At 38.2% G+C, this 20,884-nt stretch overlaps 2 protein-coding genes across 5 annotated transcripts in view; one reads left to right on the forward strand and one right to left on the reverse strand.

Annotated features, from left to right (window-relative positions):
- Nucleotides 1–402: 402 nt before the first annotated feature.
- hand2 (heart and neural crest derivatives expressed 2) lies at nucleotides 403–3,715 on the forward strand. Its single transcript, XM_087783668.1, has 2 exons — nucleotides 403–1,165; nucleotides 2,811–3,715. Exons 1-2 carry the CDS (start codon nucleotides 575–577, stop codon nucleotides 2,937–2,939), a joined length of 720 nt encoding a protein of 239 aa, XP_087639794.1. The 5' UTR covers nucleotides 403–574; the 3' UTR covers nucleotides 2,940–3,715.
- Nucleotides 3,716–11,683: 7,968 nt separating this feature from the next.
- tenm3 (teneurin transmembrane protein 3) overlaps nucleotides 11,684–20,884 on the reverse strand; it is a 60,390-nt gene continuing 51,189 nt past the window's right edge. For all 4 annotated transcript variants that reach the window (XM_087806302.1, XM_087806295.1, XM_087806292.1 and 1 more), the window contains 11 exons: nucleotides 19,931–20,128; nucleotides 19,792–19,851; nucleotides 18,604–18,948; nucleotides 17,277–17,521; nucleotides 17,033–17,214; nucleotides 16,084–16,286; nucleotides 15,902–16,012; nucleotides 15,018–15,160; nucleotides 14,830–14,954; nucleotides 13,440–13,570; nucleotides 11,684–13,373 (listed from right to left, as the gene is read on the reverse strand). In XM_087806302.1, coding sequence (XP_087662428.1) covers nucleotides 12,618–13,373; nucleotides 13,440–13,570; nucleotides 14,830–14,954; nucleotides 15,018–15,160; nucleotides 15,902–16,012; nucleotides 16,084–16,286; nucleotides 17,033–17,214; nucleotides 17,277–17,521; nucleotides 18,604–18,948; nucleotides 19,792–19,851; nucleotides 19,931–20,128 — 2,499 coding nt within the window. In that variant the 3' untranslated portion in view covers nucleotides 11,684–12,617. The remainder of the gene's footprint in view (nucleotides 13,374–13,439; nucleotides 13,571–14,829; nucleotides 14,955–15,017; nucleotides 15,161–15,901; nucleotides 16,013–16,083; nucleotides 16,287–17,032; nucleotides 17,215–17,276; nucleotides 17,522–18,603; nucleotides 18,949–19,791; nucleotides 19,852–19,930; nucleotides 20,129–20,884) is intronic.

The following is a 20,884-nucleotide window of genomic DNA, read 5'->3' on the forward strand; positions in this document are numbered from 1 at the left end:
AACAGGTTTCAATAAATGTTTTCAAGGCTATAAACAGTTTATAAAGAGATAATTGAACGAGTTAAAGATAGTGGAGGGAAACCTGAATGTGTCACGTGATCATAAATCGAGAAACAGCAAAGAACTAATTTAAATAAGATGATGTAAAAGTGTAAAAATGGATCCAAAAATTAAGAATTAAACCCATGAGTAGGATTTATACCAGTCGTATTCGTCCCTCCCTCTTTCTCTCCCCCTCTCTCTCTCTCTCTCCTCCAGCATCAGCTCTTTGACTCTCTCTCTCTCTCTCTTCATCTGTTGATGTCAGCGGGTGGACAGAAGTCTGGAGTAAAACTCTCTGTTCCTGCGGAGGAAAAAAAAAAAGGGGGTGAAACAAGTACTTTTTTATGTGGATCCCGAGATGGTGCCAGAAGTGACCCTGGTGCCGAGTAGAGGCGGCTCAGGCCCACGATGTGAGAGCGTGAGTTAACGTTTATTCATATCCCGAAAAACGCCAGAATTTTGATTTGAAGTAAAAAAAAAAAAAGTTTGGCAAAAAAAGGGGGCGCCAGGACGCGCGCTCGCGTTGTTAAGGATGAGTTTGGTTTCGGGGTGTCCTCCACACGCCACCATGCACCACCACCACCACGACGCCCACCACTACTCGCTGGGCGAGGGGACCCCGCCGCAGTACTTCACCAGCTGGTTCATAAGTCGAGCAGACGTACCCCCCTCGGACTACAACTTTGCGCCCGGATTCAGCCCGGAGTACCCCGGGAACAACTGCCCCGCGGGCCCGGACTATAACCACCACCACCACCACCACTACGGGCCCAGAGCCTTGCTCCCGGCGGGGGGTCGCGACCCGGACCCCGCGGACCAGCACCAGGCTGGACTCCACCCGCAGACGCACCCGCGGGTCGTGAAGCGCAGACCCACCGCCAACCGCAAGGAGCGGCGCCGGACGCAGAGCATCAACTCGGCCTTCTCCGAGCTGCGGGAGTGCATCCCCAACGTGCCCGCGGACACCAAGCTGTCCAAGATCAAGACGCTGCGCCTGGCCACCAGCTACATCTCCTACCTGATGGACGTGCTGGACAAGGACGGCCAGCACGAGGACACGCACGCGTTCAAGGCCGAGCTGAAGAAGAGCGAGGCCCGCGAGGGGAGGAGGAAGAGGGACACGGTGAGGGACCTTCCAGATGGATTCAAACGTGACCTTGATTTTAAAAAAATACATTAGTAAAAATAGGAACATTTTTCATTTTAAAAATAAAATTTGGTTGTTATTTTCATAAAACACTTGAATACTTCTATTGTTATGGAGGATGAATCAAATATTGACAAAAAACACACACACACACACACACACACATAGAAAGTGTTCAAAAGGGTTTCAAAACAGAAGAGAAATATTACTTTTGAAAAGTTATTCAAATTAGGAACTTCGTGGTTTAATGTGATGATTGTGAAGGTCACTAAGTTTATTTGAAAGTAAGTAAGTAATTTGTATTTATATAGCGCTTTTCCAGACCAGGGTCACAAAGCGCTAAAACAATCAAAACAATATTCAATAAAGTATATACTTTAAAGATTGAGATAAAACTGATAACACAACAGGAGTTCCAGAAAATCAAGGACAAGCCAGAACAAATAAAAACGTCTTAAGATGTTTCTTGAAAGAGTCAGCAAACAATTGTGATTTTAATGAATGAATCACGTCATGAAAAATACATTCGCATGACGTAACGATGTTGTTTTAGTGGCTCTGTAACAAAACTAAATAATACAAAATGTATGTTTCTGTGAAATAAGAGAAACAATTGACTGAAGGCAAATTGTTGATATTTTAAACTGAGTACAAAACGAATACATACATGGATAGAACGATGATTATGAATAAAAAGTGTATTTTCATTTGATACTTCATAATTCACATCAACGAGCGACGAGTGACCTCTCGTCCTCCTAAACCTGTCAAGACCAGCATTGGTTTAGGATTTATAATAATACATATATACACATATACATATACAGTATATACAACAAACAGTACGAGTTTTTGGATCTGGTTGACAAATGTTATTATACATTGTGGATCTCGAAGACGTTTCGCAGCATTTATAAATTGATTTAAGGATTAAAATGGATTCTTTATTAAAGATTAAATAAATTAAATAAACGCAAATCTAAATGATCGATTTTAGTTATTACGTATTTGGCTTTTTGCATTCAGACGAGATCACTTGTCCGCATGTGTAAATGATATATATTTATTTTAACATAGTTCACACACTTCCATGTGTCTGATATCCCTTGTAATGGGAATACTGTTTACCTCCAAACGTGATCAATTATTAAAAGATAAAAAGTAAATTAAAAGCTTAAGTAATAAGTAAGTCATTTATATTTAAAAAGCGCTTTTCACACACCAGGGTCGCTGTCAAGGAAAACTCTAGAATTGTACGAATAGACGAATAATATCATTCAAAAATAAATAAAACAACACAAAATTATGAATTGTCGGATATAACAAATATTCTTTTAAAGCTCGACCTTCGAAGAGAATCTTTCAAAATAAGATGAAATAACTAAGTGGGTGCGTTTAAAAGGCGCGAGACCCTTGAGAAGAATATTCAGGAAAAGTACAAATATTAACACATTTGAACATTCATATTACATAACATAAAACACAATATATTTTGAACAATACAAAATATTAATTTTAATTTAATTAATTTTTTTCTCGTGTATTAACAACTGAGTTTTTATTCATGTGAAATTGTATGACAAACATTTTAACACATTGAAGTTATTCTGTGTTTTTATAGGTGGAAATTCTCACGACAGCTTCGTCATCTTCGTCTTCACCCTTGTCGTCAGGGTCGCTGGGCGATAGGAAAACTAAAGGCAGGACGGGATGGCCTGAGCATGTCTGGGCTCTGGAGCTCAAACAATAGTTTCTTTCAGTGATAATATGTCCTTTGACTGCAAGAAAGACATTAACTTTTAAATAGATCTGGACGTGACTTAACCAACAACAATGGGATGGATATAATTATAATGATATTATAATTCATATGGAACTAGTGATAATACGGTAGTAATAATGAATTTAGTAATGGTATCAAAGAGAAATTAAGAATTTTGTTTCTCACTTTATTCCCAAAATTTTACGATCTAAAAAAAAGGACGTATATCAAAAACAACAACTAGTATTTATAGTAAGTTTATGTGCAATTGACCAGCTTTATTTGCAAAAGGGGCATTCAAGAACTGATGTGGATTAAACTTTAAACGTTGGTGTTTGACAAATTGTTGATTTGTAAATGTTTTGTGTGTTTGTTTTTTTCATTGAAGCGTGTCGCTAAATGTACCACTATGTGGTGTGCAGAGTTGTGTTTATCTATATTAGTGTAGCTCGAAAACCATCTCAGATGCTTGATCGACAACAAGGGATCCTCAAACTACTATTAAGTTCTCACTCGGCTTTGATATGACGTCATGGGTTTCGAGCTCGTGATCTACACCAGCACATGCCAGAGCTTCCCCGAGTCCTACCTGTTGTTCAGGTGTGTGTGTCCGTCACGAGGTTGTGTCGTTCAGTGGATGCCATCTGTAGGGGTCACCTTCATGTCGTTCTCCGTCCACTGTCGTCTTCTAAAGCCTGGATCGACAGTTTAGTGACGGACTTATCAGAATGAATGGAATTGTTTTTCTATTAATTTATTGCGAAAATAAAGTTTTCTGTTGAGCCTTATTCTGTTTTGTTTTTTTTATTTGAAGGGAAATACGCAAATATATGTGGATCCTTTATTTGGGCTTCACTGTATAACTGTTACCACATCAACACACATGACATTATTGGATTAAATAAGACAAAAACTTTCCTCCCAAACTTTTGCTCCACTTCTCCTGAGAAAGTGCTTCAAGCAACACGTGTTTCCTCACTGAACAGATGCCAATCCCGATGACGTCATCAAATAAAGATAACAATGTCGCTACATCACCCTTCCAGTGGTGGCAGGACTTGAGCTGGGATTTGTTCCCTTGAAGAATCTTGACTGTGTTTTGAAGCCCCGGGTCTTGAGGACTCACTGATGGAACTTATTTGATATGTTAAATATGTATGTTAGTGTGGAGGACTTGATGATTATTTATCGAAGTAAATCTGTGCCATCCGACTTTTATTATGAATTTCTAACTCAAATCCAACTCAAAATTTAATTTGAAAAACCATTTAATTTCAAGCACTTTTTGCAGTTCAAGTTTTTCAATGCAATGAATACATTCAGTGGTTTAACTTAATACAATGTTCAATACTAACAATTCATAGTAAAGACAATTAAATGTTGTTCCTATTGGTTTCCCAGATGTTAAATTAAAATTTGACTTTGAATTTGTATATCATTGAATTGATATCACTGCTTCAAAGTTTTAATGTTGCATATTTTTTTTACTTTTTTTTATATACTTCTTGTAGATTCAGTTGCCTATAGACTGATTCATGCTTCTGATTGGCTGGGCTCGAGGGGCGATTTTCCCACTGCCCTACAAGTAGGATTTGCTAAAAACTAAAATGTTTTCTCAAAATATAATGATTTACATAACATAGTTTTGCGACACCCTTCATCTCCAAACTGTAATCATTGATTTGGACAAATAAATAAAAGATCTTGCGGGAAGTGTTTTCAAATGTCGTTTAAGTGATGACAACAAAGTTTTACTGCAACTGACTGTTTGTTTTACACTTTTGCCTCATTTATGATTACGGCTCGAGGACTTGCCTCCTTGTACAATTTATCTCAATACAATGCCAGGTGCTGCCATCTAGTGAGTCTAGCGTGCAACAACAAGGATCAAAATCTTTATTTATTAACTTAAAATACAACAAAAAACATTGGGACAGTATAGAATCAAAATGCAAACATACAAGACCAAAAATACTTACTCCCTGTAACCCTTGAAAATAAATGTGTTTGTTGTATCCCTTGTGTTGTCTCTGGGTCAAGGTGAACGACCTCCACCACTGCATTTGTATTGATGGAAGCCAGGGGGCTTTTGGGTCACTTTGACCCAGAGATAACACAAGGGTTAAATATGTCCATATTATGTTTTTCGGGAAATACTTGAATTAAAATTTGAATTTGAAAGAATACTTTGCTAAAAACAAATAAAAAAAATGATTTAAGAAAACAAATGTCCATCCTGAATGACACCAAATTTTGACTGAAGTCAACGTCTAATTTGATTTAGAAATATTTTGTTTTCTGTCGATATTTATTAAAGATGTATTTAAACATTTGCTGTCACGTGAATTTATTTGATTAATAGAACAATTTATTTGCTGACATTTTAAATGTCAAATTTACTTGAAAATTCAAAGGATTTTCCACAAATAATTAATTTTTAAGACAATATTGCTTTCTCAATTATGTCATCTCATAAGATTACACAAAAATGATTATAACCCTAATGGTTTAATGTGATAATTGATGATTTAAGAGCATGATTGTTTCAAAAATGATTCATCAATACAATCAAGATAACTATTAAGACGTTCCAGGGAACGTTTTTGTTGGCCAACATGTCCGTCTAAGTTTAGAGGAAAACATGACGTCACCTGCGCAGTTGTTTGTTTGTGTCGATGATCGTAATAAAAAACTTTGTGAGTTCCCAGTTTATCGCAGGCTAAATAATAATTTCGTGTTTTAACTGATTTTACACTATACAGCTATATAAATAAAATTATGTTTTTTTTTTAAAATAAAAAACATGGCGAATCAGACCACTGCGCATGCGTTCTCGGATCGCGCAGATTTCCCAGATGGTGTGATGACATCATCTTTGTTTACTTCATTCCTCTAGTATTTAACAAATTACAAATAAATGTTTTGTGGGTAAGATAATATGCGATTACTTAAGTATAACATTAAACTCAAAAACATTCATTTTATTTTTAATTTCTGTTCTTTGAAAAGTTACGAAATTACAAACGAAATAACTCTGTTGCTTCATACAAATAGTTTTATAAAAGTATATATCAAATATCTGAGGCCTTTTGCACAAAAGTAGGATTTAAACATCCAGGATAAGTATGTAAACTGGGGCTGTGTCTCAAATCGCATACTAGCGTACTAAAAGTTAGTATTTTTAGTGCGTTAGTGCGTCTCAATTCTTAGTACGCCCACAAAACTGAGTATGGTTCGATGGACACTAAACACACTAAACAGCCGCCATCTTAGTGACGTTTTAAACGGAAGTTACGTCATATATAAATGCATATATATTCATATACTTACAGGTGCATTTTCCGCAGCAGTAGAAGGATAAACACGTCTTCGCTGCTGATACCAGCGTAAATATTTCTCTATTATTTAGATTCTCATATTTTTTCTTTATTTCTTTTTCCAAAGTTGCAAAACGTGCTGCCAGCAGGTGTCGGCGATAGCGTTCAAACAGCTGCTTGAAACATCGTTAAATAGAAGAAGAAGAAGAAGCTGTCATGTGATCTCCGGTTAGTGTGTAGCTTCAGTGTTTGATTTGAGACAGACTATCTGTGGAGAATTTGCGTACTAGTTAGTACGTACACTAAACTGATGCATACTAACTTCTAGCATACTAAGAGTAGTATGCGATTTGAGACACAGCATTGGATACATCCAACCCATGCTGTGTCTCAAATCGCATACTTGTGTACTCAAAGTTAGTATTTTTAGTGCGCAAGTGCGTCTTAATTCTTAGTATGCGAAATTTAGTGCGCCATGCACACTAAATTGGCGTACTAAAACGCCCACAAAACTGAGTATGGTTCGATGGACACTATCTACCCTAAACAGCTGCCATCTTAGTGACTTTGTAAACGGAAGTTACCTCATATATATATTGGATATTTCGATTCTCATATTTTTTCTTTATTTCTTTTTTCAAACTAGCAAAACGTGCTGCCAGCAGGTGGCGATAGCGTTCAAACAGCTGGTTAAAACCATCGTTAAATAGAAGTAGAAGAAGAAGCTGTCGAGTCATTTCCTGTTAGTGCGTAGCAGGAGTGTTTGATTTGAGACATACTATCTGTTGAGAATTTGCGTACTAGTTAGTATGTACACTATCCTGATGCATACTAACTTCTAGTATAGTAAGAGAAGTATGCGATTTGGACTACTGAAATGTTAGTCTCTTCCACTCCCTAGAGATTTGGCTAATGAAGGCTTTCAGTGCCTGAACCATTGAGTGATAGTCCTGACATGTGAAATAATTGTGGCCTGTGCCGTCCTCCACCATGTGGCTTGCCTGAGGAAGAAGAAGAGCGCCCCCTACAGTGCCATCACTGATAGACAAGGACAACGCTGCCGTCTATATATATATATACAGTATATATATATATATCAATTAATATTGAAATGCTAATTAATAGACTTATGTACAGTATATATTGACATGCTAAGGCTAATGTTGGCATAATTGATCTGACGCTAACTTGACTTTTTTTCTAGCGGATGCTAATGCTAACATTAATTTCCTCAGTAGGTGATGGTGACTGTCAAGGATGAGTAGCTAATATTGAAATGCTAATGATAATTGATGTACTTGATTGTATATACATTGACATACTAAGGCTAATGTTCTACAAGATTGTGTGTTTGCATAATTTATCTGATGCTAACTTGACATTTTTTCCAGCGGGTGCTAATGCTAACATTAATTTCCTCAGCAGGTGATGGTGACTGTCAAGAACGTGTAGCTAATATTGAAATGCTAATGCTAATTAATAGACTTGATTATGTATATATTGACATGCTAATGTTAGCATAATTGATCTGATGCTAACTTGATTTTTTTTCCCAGCGGGTGCTAATGCTAACATTAATTTCCTCAGCAGGTGATGGTGACTGTCAAGGACGTGTAGCTAATATTGAAATGCTAATGCTAATTAATAGACTTGATTATGTATATATTGACATGCTAAGGCTAATGTTAGCATAATTGATCTGATGCTAACTTGACTTTTTTTTTTCTAGCGGGTGCTAATGCTTACATTAATTTCCTCAGCAGGTGATGGTGACTGTGTCAAGGACGAGTAGCTAATATTGAAATGCTAATTGATGAACTTGATTGTATATACATTGACATGCTAAGGCTAATGTTCTACAAGATTGTGTGTTTGCATAATTGATCTGACGCTAACTTGACATTTTTTCCAGCGGGTGCTAATGCTAACATTAATTTCCTCAGGAGGTGATGGTGACTGTCAATGACATGTAGCTAATATTGAAATGATAATTAATAGACTTGATTATGAATATATTGACATGCTAAGGCTAATGTTAGCATAATTCATCTGATGCTAACTTGACTTTTTTTTCCCAGCGGGTGCTAATGCTAACATTAATTTCCTCAGCAGGTGATGGTGACTGCTGTGTCAAGGACGAGTAGCTAATATTGAAATGCTAATTAATAGACTTATGTATATATTGACATGCTAAGGCTAATGTTGGCATAATTAATCTGACGCTAACTTGACTTTTTTTCTAGCGGGTGCTACTGCTTACATTAATTTCCTCAGCAGGTGATGGTGACTGCGGTGTCAAGGACGAGTAGCTAATATTGGAATGCTAATTGATGAACTTGATTGTATATACTTTTACATGCTAAGGCTCATTATCTACAAGATTGTGTGTTTGCATAATTGATCGAACACTAACTACACTTTTTTTTTCCAGCGGATGCTAATGCTAACATTAATTTCCTCAGCAGGTTATGGTGACTGTGTCAAGGACGAGTAGCTAATATTGAAATGCTAATTGAACTTGATTGTATATACATTGACATGCTAAGGCTAATGTTCTACAAGATTGTGTGTTTGCATAATTGATCTCACGCTAACTTGACATTTTTTCCAGCGGGTGCTAATGCTAACATTAATTTCCTCAGCAGGTGATGGTGACTGTCAAGGACGTGTAGCTAATATTGAAATGCTAATGCTAATTAATAGACTTGATTATGTATATATTGACATGCTAAGGCTAATGTTAGCATAATTGATCTGATGCTAACTTGATTTTTTTTTCCCAGCGGGTGCTAATGCTAACATTGATTTCCTCAGCAGGTGATGGTGACTGTCAAGGACGTGTAGCTAATATTGAAATGCTAATGCTAATTAATAGACTTGATTATGTATACATTGACATGCTAAGGCTAATGTTAGCATAATTGATCTGATGCTAACTTGACTTTTTTTTCCAGCGGGTGCTAATGCGTACATTAATTTCCTCAGCAGGTGATGGTGACTGTGTCAAGGACGAGTAGCTAATATTGAAATGCTAATTGATGAACTTGATTGTATATACATTGACATGCTAAGGCTATTGTACTACAAGATCGTGTTTGTATGATGGACCTGCAGATCTGATGCTAACTTGACAGTAATATTTGTATACAATATATTAACTCGGACTCTCTGTAGGTGCTAATTCCAACTCTGTTGGTGATTGACACCCACCTTTGCATAGTATGTAACTTTAAATTCATTTTTAGCATTAGCTTTATAAACTGGCTAACATGTACTTTTTCAGCGGTTGCTGATGCTAACTCTGCCCTCTGTTGGTGATTGACACATACTATGCAAAGGTAGGTAACTTTAACTTCATTTTTAGCATTAGCTTTATAAACTGGCTAACATGTACTTTTTCAGCGGTTGCTGATGCTAACTCTGCCCTCTGTTGGTGATTGACACATACTATGCAAAGGTAGGTAACTTTAACTTCATTTTTAGCATTAGCTTTATAAATTGGCTAACGTGTACTTTTTCAGCAGGTGCTGATGCTAACTTTGACTTTCTCTGGATCAATGCTATGCCAAGGTGAGAAATCCAATTTACAAGCTAATGCTGAAGTTTTTTCTCATTCCAAATATGTTAATAATGGTTGAATATCTTGATGCTAACAGTCCGTCCAACATGTCTCTTCCAGCGAGTCATTGTTAGTTAACTTTGACACTAAACTGAGCGCTGTAGGTCATGTGACCAGGAGTACCTGAGGGTGAATATTAACATATTACAGGTGTTTCGATGGTGGATAAGAAGGTAAACATGGTCAACCAAGGTTTGAACTTCAACACAAGGGTTTGAAATGTTGTTTTACACAAAGGTTTTTTCTTTAAAATACCCAGATGGTTTCAAAGGTTTTCTTTAAATGTTTATACATCTAAAATGGTTTGAAATGTTTTTCAAAGGTTCTCTTTTAAAATACAAATGTCAAACTATTCTGGATGTAAACTTTTTACAATGTTTTCTTTATACTTCAAAAGGGTTTGAAATGTTTTTGCTTTCTTTTTTCCAGCAAAGGTTTGAAAAGGTTCTATTCACAAAGGTTTATTAAAGGTGGTTTGAAATGTTTTCTACACAAAGGTTCTCTTTTGAAATGTAAAAAAAACGACTTTAAGGTTTGACATGTTTTCTTTAAATGTTATCCTTCAAAAGGGTTTGAAATGTTCTTTCTTGAACTTGGTCTAGAAAGGAGGGTTATTTCTAAACCTCTTCATTCTCAATGGTTTACTAACAATGGTTTTCTTTTATACATGGTGTTTTTAACAACAAAGGTACAAATCTTTACACTTGCATCCAGAATGGAACGTTTTAGGTGTTCGAACTTTATCATGTGTTTTGTTTTTTTTAAATCCGTGGTTTGAAGTTGATATTCAAAGGTTGATTTCTATGTACAAGGTGTCTAAACGGTATTTTAATATCAATGGTTTCAAATGTTTGTATATATTGGGTTTACTATATATGAACAAAGGTTTTACTTTTCTCTTTCAAAGGTTTGTTTATGTTTAAGGTTTCAATACTTCTACATAAAGGTTGACAATGTTCTTTAGAAACGGTTCAAACTGTTGAACAAAAGGTTTCAAGTTGATCAACAATGGGTTTTTTTTTAAATGCACAATGTGTTTGAAGGTTGACTATATTAAAAATATTTTGTATACAATGGTTTGACATTTATACATGCATTTGACACTTTTTTTTATAAAGGTTTTCAAGTGTTTACTTGGTCCCCAATGGATTTAAATAGTTTGTACTTGGACATTCAAAGGTTTACTTCTGTGTAACTATAAACGTGTATTTTTCTCTGAAAGTATTTACATGACATGTTAACTGATCTTTGTGCTCTAACAGGCAAAACCAGCAGACGACTCCTGTGACCACAACCGAAGGCCTTCATCGTTCCTGGATTGAAAGGTTATCCTGCCATGAACACTCGACTCGTCATCCTCTGAAGATGCTCTTCTACTTGTTAAAATAAAACTTTTAAACCTTTTTTCTGGCTCATCTTGATTTACCACTTTGGTTTTAGTATAGGATATTTTTTTCCATGAGTGAACACTTAAAGTTCTCAAATCATTGAAGGCTTTTCTTCAACCATCAATGTTGGCCCAGGAAGTTCAAAAGACTGAAGGAGACAATTGTGATGAAACTCTTCACATCTGGTTCCTGATCGTTTACTGACACGTCCTCGCTTCAGGACCAGCTTTTCTTGGAAGTTGTTGCCTCTGAACAACTGGGACGACGAGCCGACCTGTTTTCTGGACACATTGCGTTGTCCACGGCCTCACTTCCACACGGCCATGATGGTGACTCCAAATCAAAAGTAACATCACAAGTACGAGAATTGAATATTCATGCATCAACATTGGAGACCATTGGACAACATTAAGTTTAAGTGAATTTATTTTTACTGTAGAAACACTGTACATAAACCTTCATTGATATTGATGGACGGATAATTGGCATCAACACAGTTTTAAAAACATCCCAAAGTTCAATGACTCTCCTTGCATCTCAACGTGTCCAAATGAAAGGACATAATTCCATCAGAAGAAGAAAAAAAAAGTACATCGAGTGACGCCAGGTGACTCCAGGTCACGAGTTCTGACGTCAACTTTGCCTTCGACCGAAAAAAATGAGCAAAAAACACCGATTTAAGCAACGATAAGCAAACCCCCAACACAAAGTCATGTGTCTATTGCAAGCAAGTCTACCACCTATGACCGAGATGATGATGATGTTTGGCAGAAGAATGGTGGTCCTAGTCCACACACCCATCTGTGCACAAACGTACACATTGGCACACAGGCATGCACACACACACACACACGCACACACACACAGAGCTACCGTACATGTTGCTATGACCCAAGAGATCGAAGGTGAAAGGATGAATGGAATCAACTTAAAGCGGACAACACATCGCCCCCTGCTGGAGAGTGGGGCAGTATGCTAAAACCTCTGTTCTTTTTAAAAACAATTACTTTGAAGCAGATGCAAGTTTATATAGAAAACATTTCAGTCCTTAATTAAATTATTCTTTGTACAAATCGAAAAAGTCTTTTTTGTTTGTGTGTGTGTTTGTGTGTCAGTCTCTCTCAGAGCGAGTCCACAACAATGTTTCTCCTCTCGGTTTGTAACCGTCACTGTTTTACAGCGAGACGTTAGATATAAGGAACTCTGATTTGTTCTGCACGCGGGAGTAAAAGAGGGAGAAAATAAAAAAAAACAAGATTAAAAACTGTATGATGTAAATGAAGAAAAGGGGCAGGTAGATAAATATAACATCCGGGCTCCAGAGCGAAGACGTCCCACGTTGTTACCTCCTCCCGATCTCACTCTGCCGAAGAAACTGGATATTGTTGACGTTGTCCGCGAACTCGGGGTACTGCTCCACCGACAGGACGTAGTAGCCGTCGTACCCCAGCACCTTCCCGCTGCTGAGCAGCTGCCGCTTCTCGCCCTCCGTCCACAGCCGGACGCCCTCCTCGCCGTCCCGCACCCGCTGCTGCTCGCGGGCCCAGGCGTGCGCCAGCACCCTCTGCCGGGCCTGCTCCAGGACCCGGGCCTTCTCCTCGTCCAGCGTGGTGCCGTAGCGCACGTGCAGCGACAGCGCGCCGTGCTGCAGCTCCACGTCGGCGAAGCGCCGCGTCCTGCCGTTCATCACCGTGGTGGACTGGGACACCGTCACGTTGACGCCGTTCTCCAGCGAGCGCGAGCCCGAGGTGAGGCGCAGCGTGCTCAGGTCGTTCTCCGGGAGGCTGGTCTTGATGAAGTGGTGCGTGTCGCGGCCCTCCACCGTGAAGTGGATGTCCTCCAGGTAGAAGGCGTTGTTCAGGACGGCGGCCACCTTGATGCAGTCCTCGTTGGCCACGTTGAGGGCGTTGGTGACGACGCGGCCCTGGACCACCGCCAGCATCACCCCTTTGCCCACCAGGGACTTCATCAGGGCGAACCAGAGCCAGGGTTTGTCGTAGTCCGAGTGCTGGCGACCCAGCTGGATCGCCGGCATCCGCTCGAAGGACAGGAAGGCGCGGGATTGACCGGTGACCTCCTGCTGGACCCCCGAGATGGACTGTGAAGGAGAAGGAATGTGGTTCAACAGGCGGGAAGAAGGTTCAGCGATGAAGATCATACTCACTGGAAGGTCGTCCCAGAGCTGGCTCTTCCTCATCTCCAGAGAGGGTTTGGCCGGGTCGAACTCAGGGATAGGGAATCCTGGGATGGCGTTGTGGAGGTGGAACCCGAACGTGACCAGCCAGATGTTAATGTCTGCAATACATGGAAAGAAGCAAAGCTTCTATTGTTAAACTTTAAACTAAATTTTGATATATCTTCTGGCATTTCCCCCAAAGAACCATCCCACTCCACCTTCACGAAGCTTCATGAAGCAGTAGATTATTCAAAAATTATAGAGCCAAGATTGTATACAAATAACCTTTTCTTACTAACTTATATTGTATCATCATATCATAAAAATATTGAAGGAAAGAGACACAAAAAGTGTGAAAACACAAAAAAGAATTATCATTGAATTATGAATATCATGGACGCTGGTAAAAAATGATGGAAGACTTGTTTAAAAAGGTTGCTCAGAACCAAGAGTGCCCTCTAGTGGGCTCAGTGAATATGACGGCAATGCGTCAGAATCATGTTTATTGACTGTATTGTAAAAAATAATACGAACTAAGGAATACAATATAAATGTACCTATATGTCTATGATTAAAATACATATTTACTAAACGGTCAAGATAGAATAAAAGCATATTATATCGTATCATCAGAAAGGCAATAATTGCAATAAATAAATAGTAGTTTTTTAACATTACTGATACATGATTAATATTAAAGGGAAAACAGACACAACAAGTAAGTGTAAACGAAAAGGGAAATGAAATGATGAAATAAAGAACCTTAAGAGATAATATTACAAGTTTAATTTTAAATTTGGAAAATAATGGAAGATTTGTTTGGAAAACGTTGCTCAAAGCTAAGAGTGCCATCTAGTGGGCTCTCCGAGTATGACAGCAATGCCTCAGAATCATGTTTATCGTCTGTCATTTAAAAACAGGAGTCATGTCGCTATGGCAGCACATGGGTAACTGTTGGTAGCAGGTAAAAATAAAAACAAACAATATTTTTTTTAAAAAGGAGCCGTTGAAATTTTGAGAATATTCAATAAAAATGTAAAGATCTTCAAATGAACTAAGGAAAACAATATTAATGTACTTATAATAAGAAAAATGTTATTTTTTAACATGACTGCTTTGAAAGAAAAAAAATACTATAATATCTCATTTTTAAATGAAATTATAAACATTAGAGCTGCTAATTATACGGATGGGCTTCTAAATGATGGGAGGCTCCATTGAAATAGTTGCTTAAGGCCAATAGTTATACAGGGTAGAGTGCCATCTGGTGGACTATAAAATAGATAATACTTCATAAAGAACATCAGTAGCAAGTAACTGGCACCTAATATTACACAAATGATATGGATTCTGGTCAGAAGATTCAGAATTACAGTACCTGTTACATAATCTTTGACCTGATGTACTTTGCTGACCGGGTTGTTCCCTCGAAACATGTACAGGTTGAACGGTTGAGGATCTTTTCCCACTCGAGTCCATGTGCTGATGTCAGGCGTCGTCCATCTTTTCAACACACACACACACAGTTTTACACACAATCGCACACCGGTCGACAGTACCGCTCACCTTCCAGCAGAGATGTCGTAGTCTCTGTCGCCGAAGTGCAGCAGTCTGGTCAGGTGGTCGTACAGACCGCCGTGGAAACCGATCACCAGCACAAAGTCTGGGTTGGAATCGTAATACACTTCGCCGTATGCAGTGTATTGTATCTACACACAAAAAAAAAACATGGATGACTCGCTGCGTTTGGAGTAACACGTTATTAAATAAACAATAGACTGTAAGAAAATATCCCACTGATGCATTCAGGGACAATGCGATTGCTATGATGCGTTCAATAATGTACGACATTCTCAAACTAAATGAGATACACTATAACGGAAAACTGTCCTGTTAATAAAAACGCAGCTTTTTGTGAATAAAAACATGCAGTTTATGAAAGTGATAAGTAACGTTTAGATTGTGGGTTTGATTTATACATTGTTGTCTGAACTTATTTTTCAAGCTATTTTTTAAGTATCTTAATACAGTGTTTTTTATTCTTGTTAACTAACACAAAGTAACTATTTAAAGGTAACTTGCCCAACACTGGTTGGGAGTAAATACATTACTGTTTGTGCTAAAGATTGCTGAGGCTTCAATACAAGATGGACGTTACAGACGAGTAGTACGGAGGTATTTTTGATGTTTTTAAGCGTCTTTTTGGAAGAAGATGAAGACGAAAAAGAACTGAGCTCCAGTCGCTACATTAAAATGAACAAACATTTTAGTCTATTACTCTTAAAAAAGTCACAGATTAGTCTGAAAATAATCCCATTTGAATTTTGAACTATCACTTGAAGCAACGCTATCAATAAAACTCAATTACAGTGTTAAATTCAACAGCGCCATCTACTGAGCTCAGAAAATAAGCACAGTCATACAGTCAAGTCGCACATGCGCGTCCTCACCTGTTTGAGTAGCAGCCCGTTGTTGTTGAAGACCGCCAGAGGTGTTCCCGTGTTGTCACAGGCGATATAAAACTCCTCTCCACTGCTGATCTCCATCGCGAACGCATGACCCTGAGCACGACCCGCATCGTTACCAAGATTCAAACGTCCACAGAGATTATTTAATTGCCTTTTTCTTTTACCTGCAGGTCGTAGTAGAAGGTGGTGATTTCCGAGCTGGAATGGTTGTAGATGTGCGTGATCCGGGTCGGGTAGTTGAGGTCGGCGTAGAAGAACTGCAGGTGCTGACCCAGGCTGTTCCGAGACGCCACCCGCCGGCTCAGGCCGTCGTAGCGGTACTGGATGGTCCAGCTGGCGGCTTTACTGTAGACCCTGACCAGGAGACCTGAAGGCCGGAGAGGAACGTGGTTTTACCGTCAATAAATAGAACCATTTATTATTATTTTATATTATTATTCAACAACAGTTTACGTCACAAACGAGAATTTAAACTGGGCGGGGCTTATTATCCTAACCAATAAGATTACATTAAAAATATTTGTCATATTTTTGTATTTGCGTTCTAAAAACCCCACAATAAATGTAACCTGCGAAGTAGTGACTATTTAATTTCTTACTAGTTTCAATTAACAACATTTATTAGAACTTGAAAACTCAAGATTGCATTTGAGATGCCATCCCTCTTAGTAATGGTGACCCTAACCCCTCCCATAGGGCTTTGCCGCCCAGCCAACCATTCACAGCTGTTGATCACTTTCGGCTTATCATATCACATAGATGTAGTATTTAAATACAGTATTGCAGCGACCAATCGGTCGTCAATAAATGTGTGAAAAGGCATCATGGGAGTAAGTAAGTAAGTAAGTAAGTAAGTAAATAATTTTTATTTGTATAGCGCTTTTCCAGACCAGGGTCACAAAGCGCTTAAACAATCAAAACAATATTCAATAAAGTATAGTAGACCGTTTTGTTGTCACCATGAGTAAAGTGGGTGCGGTCATTAGTGCCTTCCAATTAATTCCCAAAATAAATTTCAATATACTTAAGGAGGTTATGGAGCTTTTCCCAGCTACCTAGGGTGAAAGGCTCAGGACAGGGAATTTTATTGACCGAGTCTCAAGGGAAAACTACCTTTTGAGTTGTACTCATATATTTCAGCTCCTCTTTGTCGGAGGAAACCGTCTTCGTCCATCCGGTACTGAATGTCTCCGAGGCGACTGATCCGGTCTCGCAGGTCGTAGCGCAGCGGCGTGAGGCGGCCGCTGTTCCCCGGGTTGAGCAGGTGAAGGTTCCCGTTCAGGTCGTAGTTATACCTGGAAAAAGATGAGGACGGGTCAACATAGGATGCGTCGTGGAGGAACCTCTGCCTTCTCACCTCCACATCATCTTCTCGTTCAGGGAGACGGTCTGCAGCTGTCCGTCCACGTCGTACTCGTAGCCGTATTTGGTGGTGTTGGCGAACGGGCCGATCTTGATCTCGCGCTTGGTGACGCGGCCCATGTTGTCGTACTGGATGGTGATCCAGTACATCAGGGAGCGGAAGATCTCGTACTGGATCTCCTTGATGCGGCCGTGCTGGTCGAAGTGTTTGGTGTACGTCATCACGGCTGTCGAGATGATCTGTGGAGAAAAAAAAAAAAATCACTACAGTTGTACATCAGCTAAAACTGAATATTTAATGGTGGAATTTAACATTTTTAATAGTTGAAACTCTTTTATTATTTTTTTTAAACATGTTAACTACTTTTTAAATAATTTAATTCAATAATTTCTACATTATATACATTTGATTCATTAAATGTATTTGAATTTAATTATTTATTTCAATAAACTGTATATTGAATTAAACAATTGGAATATTAACGTAATACATTTCAGCATTAATACATTCAGATGGAAATTCTTATGCCATTACTTCAAAAATAAAAATAAAAAATACCCTTCTTTTCTTCATTAATAACCTTTTACAATGAAAAAAAACAAATGGTAGAGCCACCAGACAATATCAAACGAGTATCCACTACTCAGACGAGTCAGTCACATGCTTGTCTGAAAGTTCAATCGATAGCTTGGTTCTCTTTTAAATCAAATAAATATAAATTAAAATAAATTATAAATAGGTAGGTAAGTCATTATTATTTGTAAAGCACCTTTGAATGATCGTTCAGTTAAGAGCGTTTTTCCAGACCAGGCTCACAAAGCGCTTAAACAACCAAAACAAATCTCAATAAAATATATACTTTCAAGATCGAGATAACACAGAGAACAACACAGCAGCCAGTGAAGAGTTTTAAGGATCGGAGAAATGTGAGTTCTTCTACTAGAGCAGGTCAGAATTCTCGCTGCAGAGTTTTACATTAACTGCAGGCGAGACAGATCCTTATTGTTTAGACACAAAAACAAACTGTTGCAATAGTCCAGACTATAAAGGTTTCAATGGATAGTATTCAAAAAAATGAAATACTAAATCATTCATTAATCTGATGGCACTGATATATACTTCCATAACAATGAGTGTTTATCAGCTGGTTTTATCTTCTCTACATCACAGCAAGAAGATTCATGAAGCAGGAGCAGTACCCTCTTAGCTCAGTAGAGGGTGCTGTGCTGTTGTTTAAATGATGAGAGCCGTCATTGAAACAGTCCAGGGACTAAACACACTTTAAAAACAAACCATCAGTGGTCCTAAAAGTCAGGTTCACCTGATTGATGTCATAGTAGATGACGCCAAACTTCCCGAACTGCTCGACCTTCCCGGAGATGTCGTCGAACTGGTAGAGGTCGATGGGCAGCGGCGTCTCGTTGATCACGGCCTGCATGCTGGTGACCCTGAAGCTGTTGTCGTAGGTGTAGTCGAAGCGCGCGTTCACCATCCCGTCCTCGCTGAAGCGGAAGATCTGCCGGTCCACCAGGGGGCCGATCTGCCGGTAGCGGATGGAGCAGATGAAGCCCTCGCTCTGCAGGTTGACCGTCTTCAGCACGCCGGCCGACTCGTCGTAGGTGAAGCTGACCCGGGTCGAGTCGTACAGGATTTCTGCCAGTTTGTTCTGACGAGAGAAAACACAGTTTAGGATGTGTCAATCATCAAGATAATAGTTGATTCATTAAAATATTTTTTATAATTTAAGATGCTATATTTTACAGTGGTGTACGTATGTACTGCATGTATATTTATCAGAATATTAAATTATTATTGAAATTTTTAATGTTATTTATTTATTTTAAATCAAAATGTGATTATTTATTCAGCACTAAATACTTTTTTGGAAATAATTAAACCACTGATGTTTAAAGCTTCAATAATGTTTTATATTAAACGGTTGAATTAGGTTTTTTTTATTCATGAATATTTATTTTTATACATATTTTTAAAATAGATTAAAATTGTTTTACACATAAGGTTTGCTTTTTTAATTCAAAAATAAATATATAGCATATATAGATTCCATTTTCAATTCATAGACTTTTAAATTCAGTTCAAAAATGTTAATAAAACCACATGCTAAATATTGATTTTAGGAAATATACAGTATATGGGATATATAAGATATATATAGATAAAGATATATATCTATATCTATATATATATTGATTGGAATAAGAATATCAAACAGTACTGAAATGTGTTTGATTCAGTTATAAAAAATAAATAAATAGATTTAAACTTCAAAAAATCAGTTAATTCTTATTATCTAATAGAAACAAATTTGACTCATCAATAAAGAAATGAATTAATTCAATCATTAAAAAAAGATTTCAACAGAAAATGTTTACTTCAAAAATTCCATTTTCTAATGCATTTACATACTGTATATAAACAGTATATATACTTCCCTGACAAGCGTGTACAGTTGTGTTCTTGACAAGTACAAGTTTCAAAAGTTAAATACCTGTCTGCGGTATTTGTACAGTATACAGCGACCAGTTCCCAGATGTGCGACCCTGAGGAGCTGGGAAAAGGCAAAATAAATGGCAGTTATAATAAATGTAGGAATCGTCTGACTTCTTGTGACGAAGCGTGAAACCTACTTGTCCATCTTCGGAATAATCCACCGTCACTGACGCGTTGCTTTCTGGAGGGGTGTAGATGTTCCGGTAGTAACCAATGGAACGCATCGTCTGCATGGTGTGTCGAGCCACGCTGGGCATGGTGACAGCCGAGAGGCGGTTCCCTGAGCCGTAGTCAAATATGTACTGGTGCTGGCTGTGCAGCAGCAACACCGTGGACTGTGAAGAGACACTTGTCAGACAACACACTCATTTGGGTCGATCAAAGTCGCTCGCGCCTGCACGTCTGACACTTTACTTTAGCATCTGCGGACCAGGAAGTTACTTTGAGCTTAGTTCTTTTTGACACTTGAGAAGTTTTTGTTTGCAGTGAAAAGAACAGCCTTGGACATGTTTAGAGCCATTTGGGACTGTTTACCACCAAATAAGAAATAACCTAGAGCCGCAAAAATTAGTTTTACTGTTAAAAACGCCAACTCTCCTGACTCTCATGTTTCAAATATTGAAGTCCCTCATCATGACCAATGTTTTGAACTTATCACTTTATAAAGTTCTCCCCCGTCTGAAATCTGGGCGAACGAGAGGTTACGAGAGCGGAGTCCATCATGTAAATAATAGGCTTCACTCCTTCTCCAGCCAGTTGTAATCACTACCCGCTTTGTTTATACAACAAGTCGCTTGGAGGTGGAGACTTTTGGGATTAATGACACACTGCGACAAACCTCAAAGTTTGACAATCACAGCAGAGTGGACGTGGTTATGGTAAACAAGATTTAATCTCCAGATAAACTAATCATTTTCAGTGGGCGTGGCTTAAGCAGAGTAAATATTTCAATTACAAAACTACACTGATGAGTACAATAGAGGTCCAAGATCCATTTAAAACACACTCAAATACATTTGTTATATATCATTAAACACATTTAATTCTCATATCTATTATACAAACACAGATAAAGTCATTTATTTAGACAT

This window comes from Callionymus lyra, chromosome 1 (genome assembly GCF_982586985.1).
Source record: "Callionymus lyra chromosome 1, fCalLyr1.hap1.1, whole genome shotgun sequence".
Classification (NCBI taxonomy): Eukaryota; Metazoa; Chordata; class Actinopteri; order Syngnathiformes; family Callionymidae; genus Callionymus; species Callionymus lyra.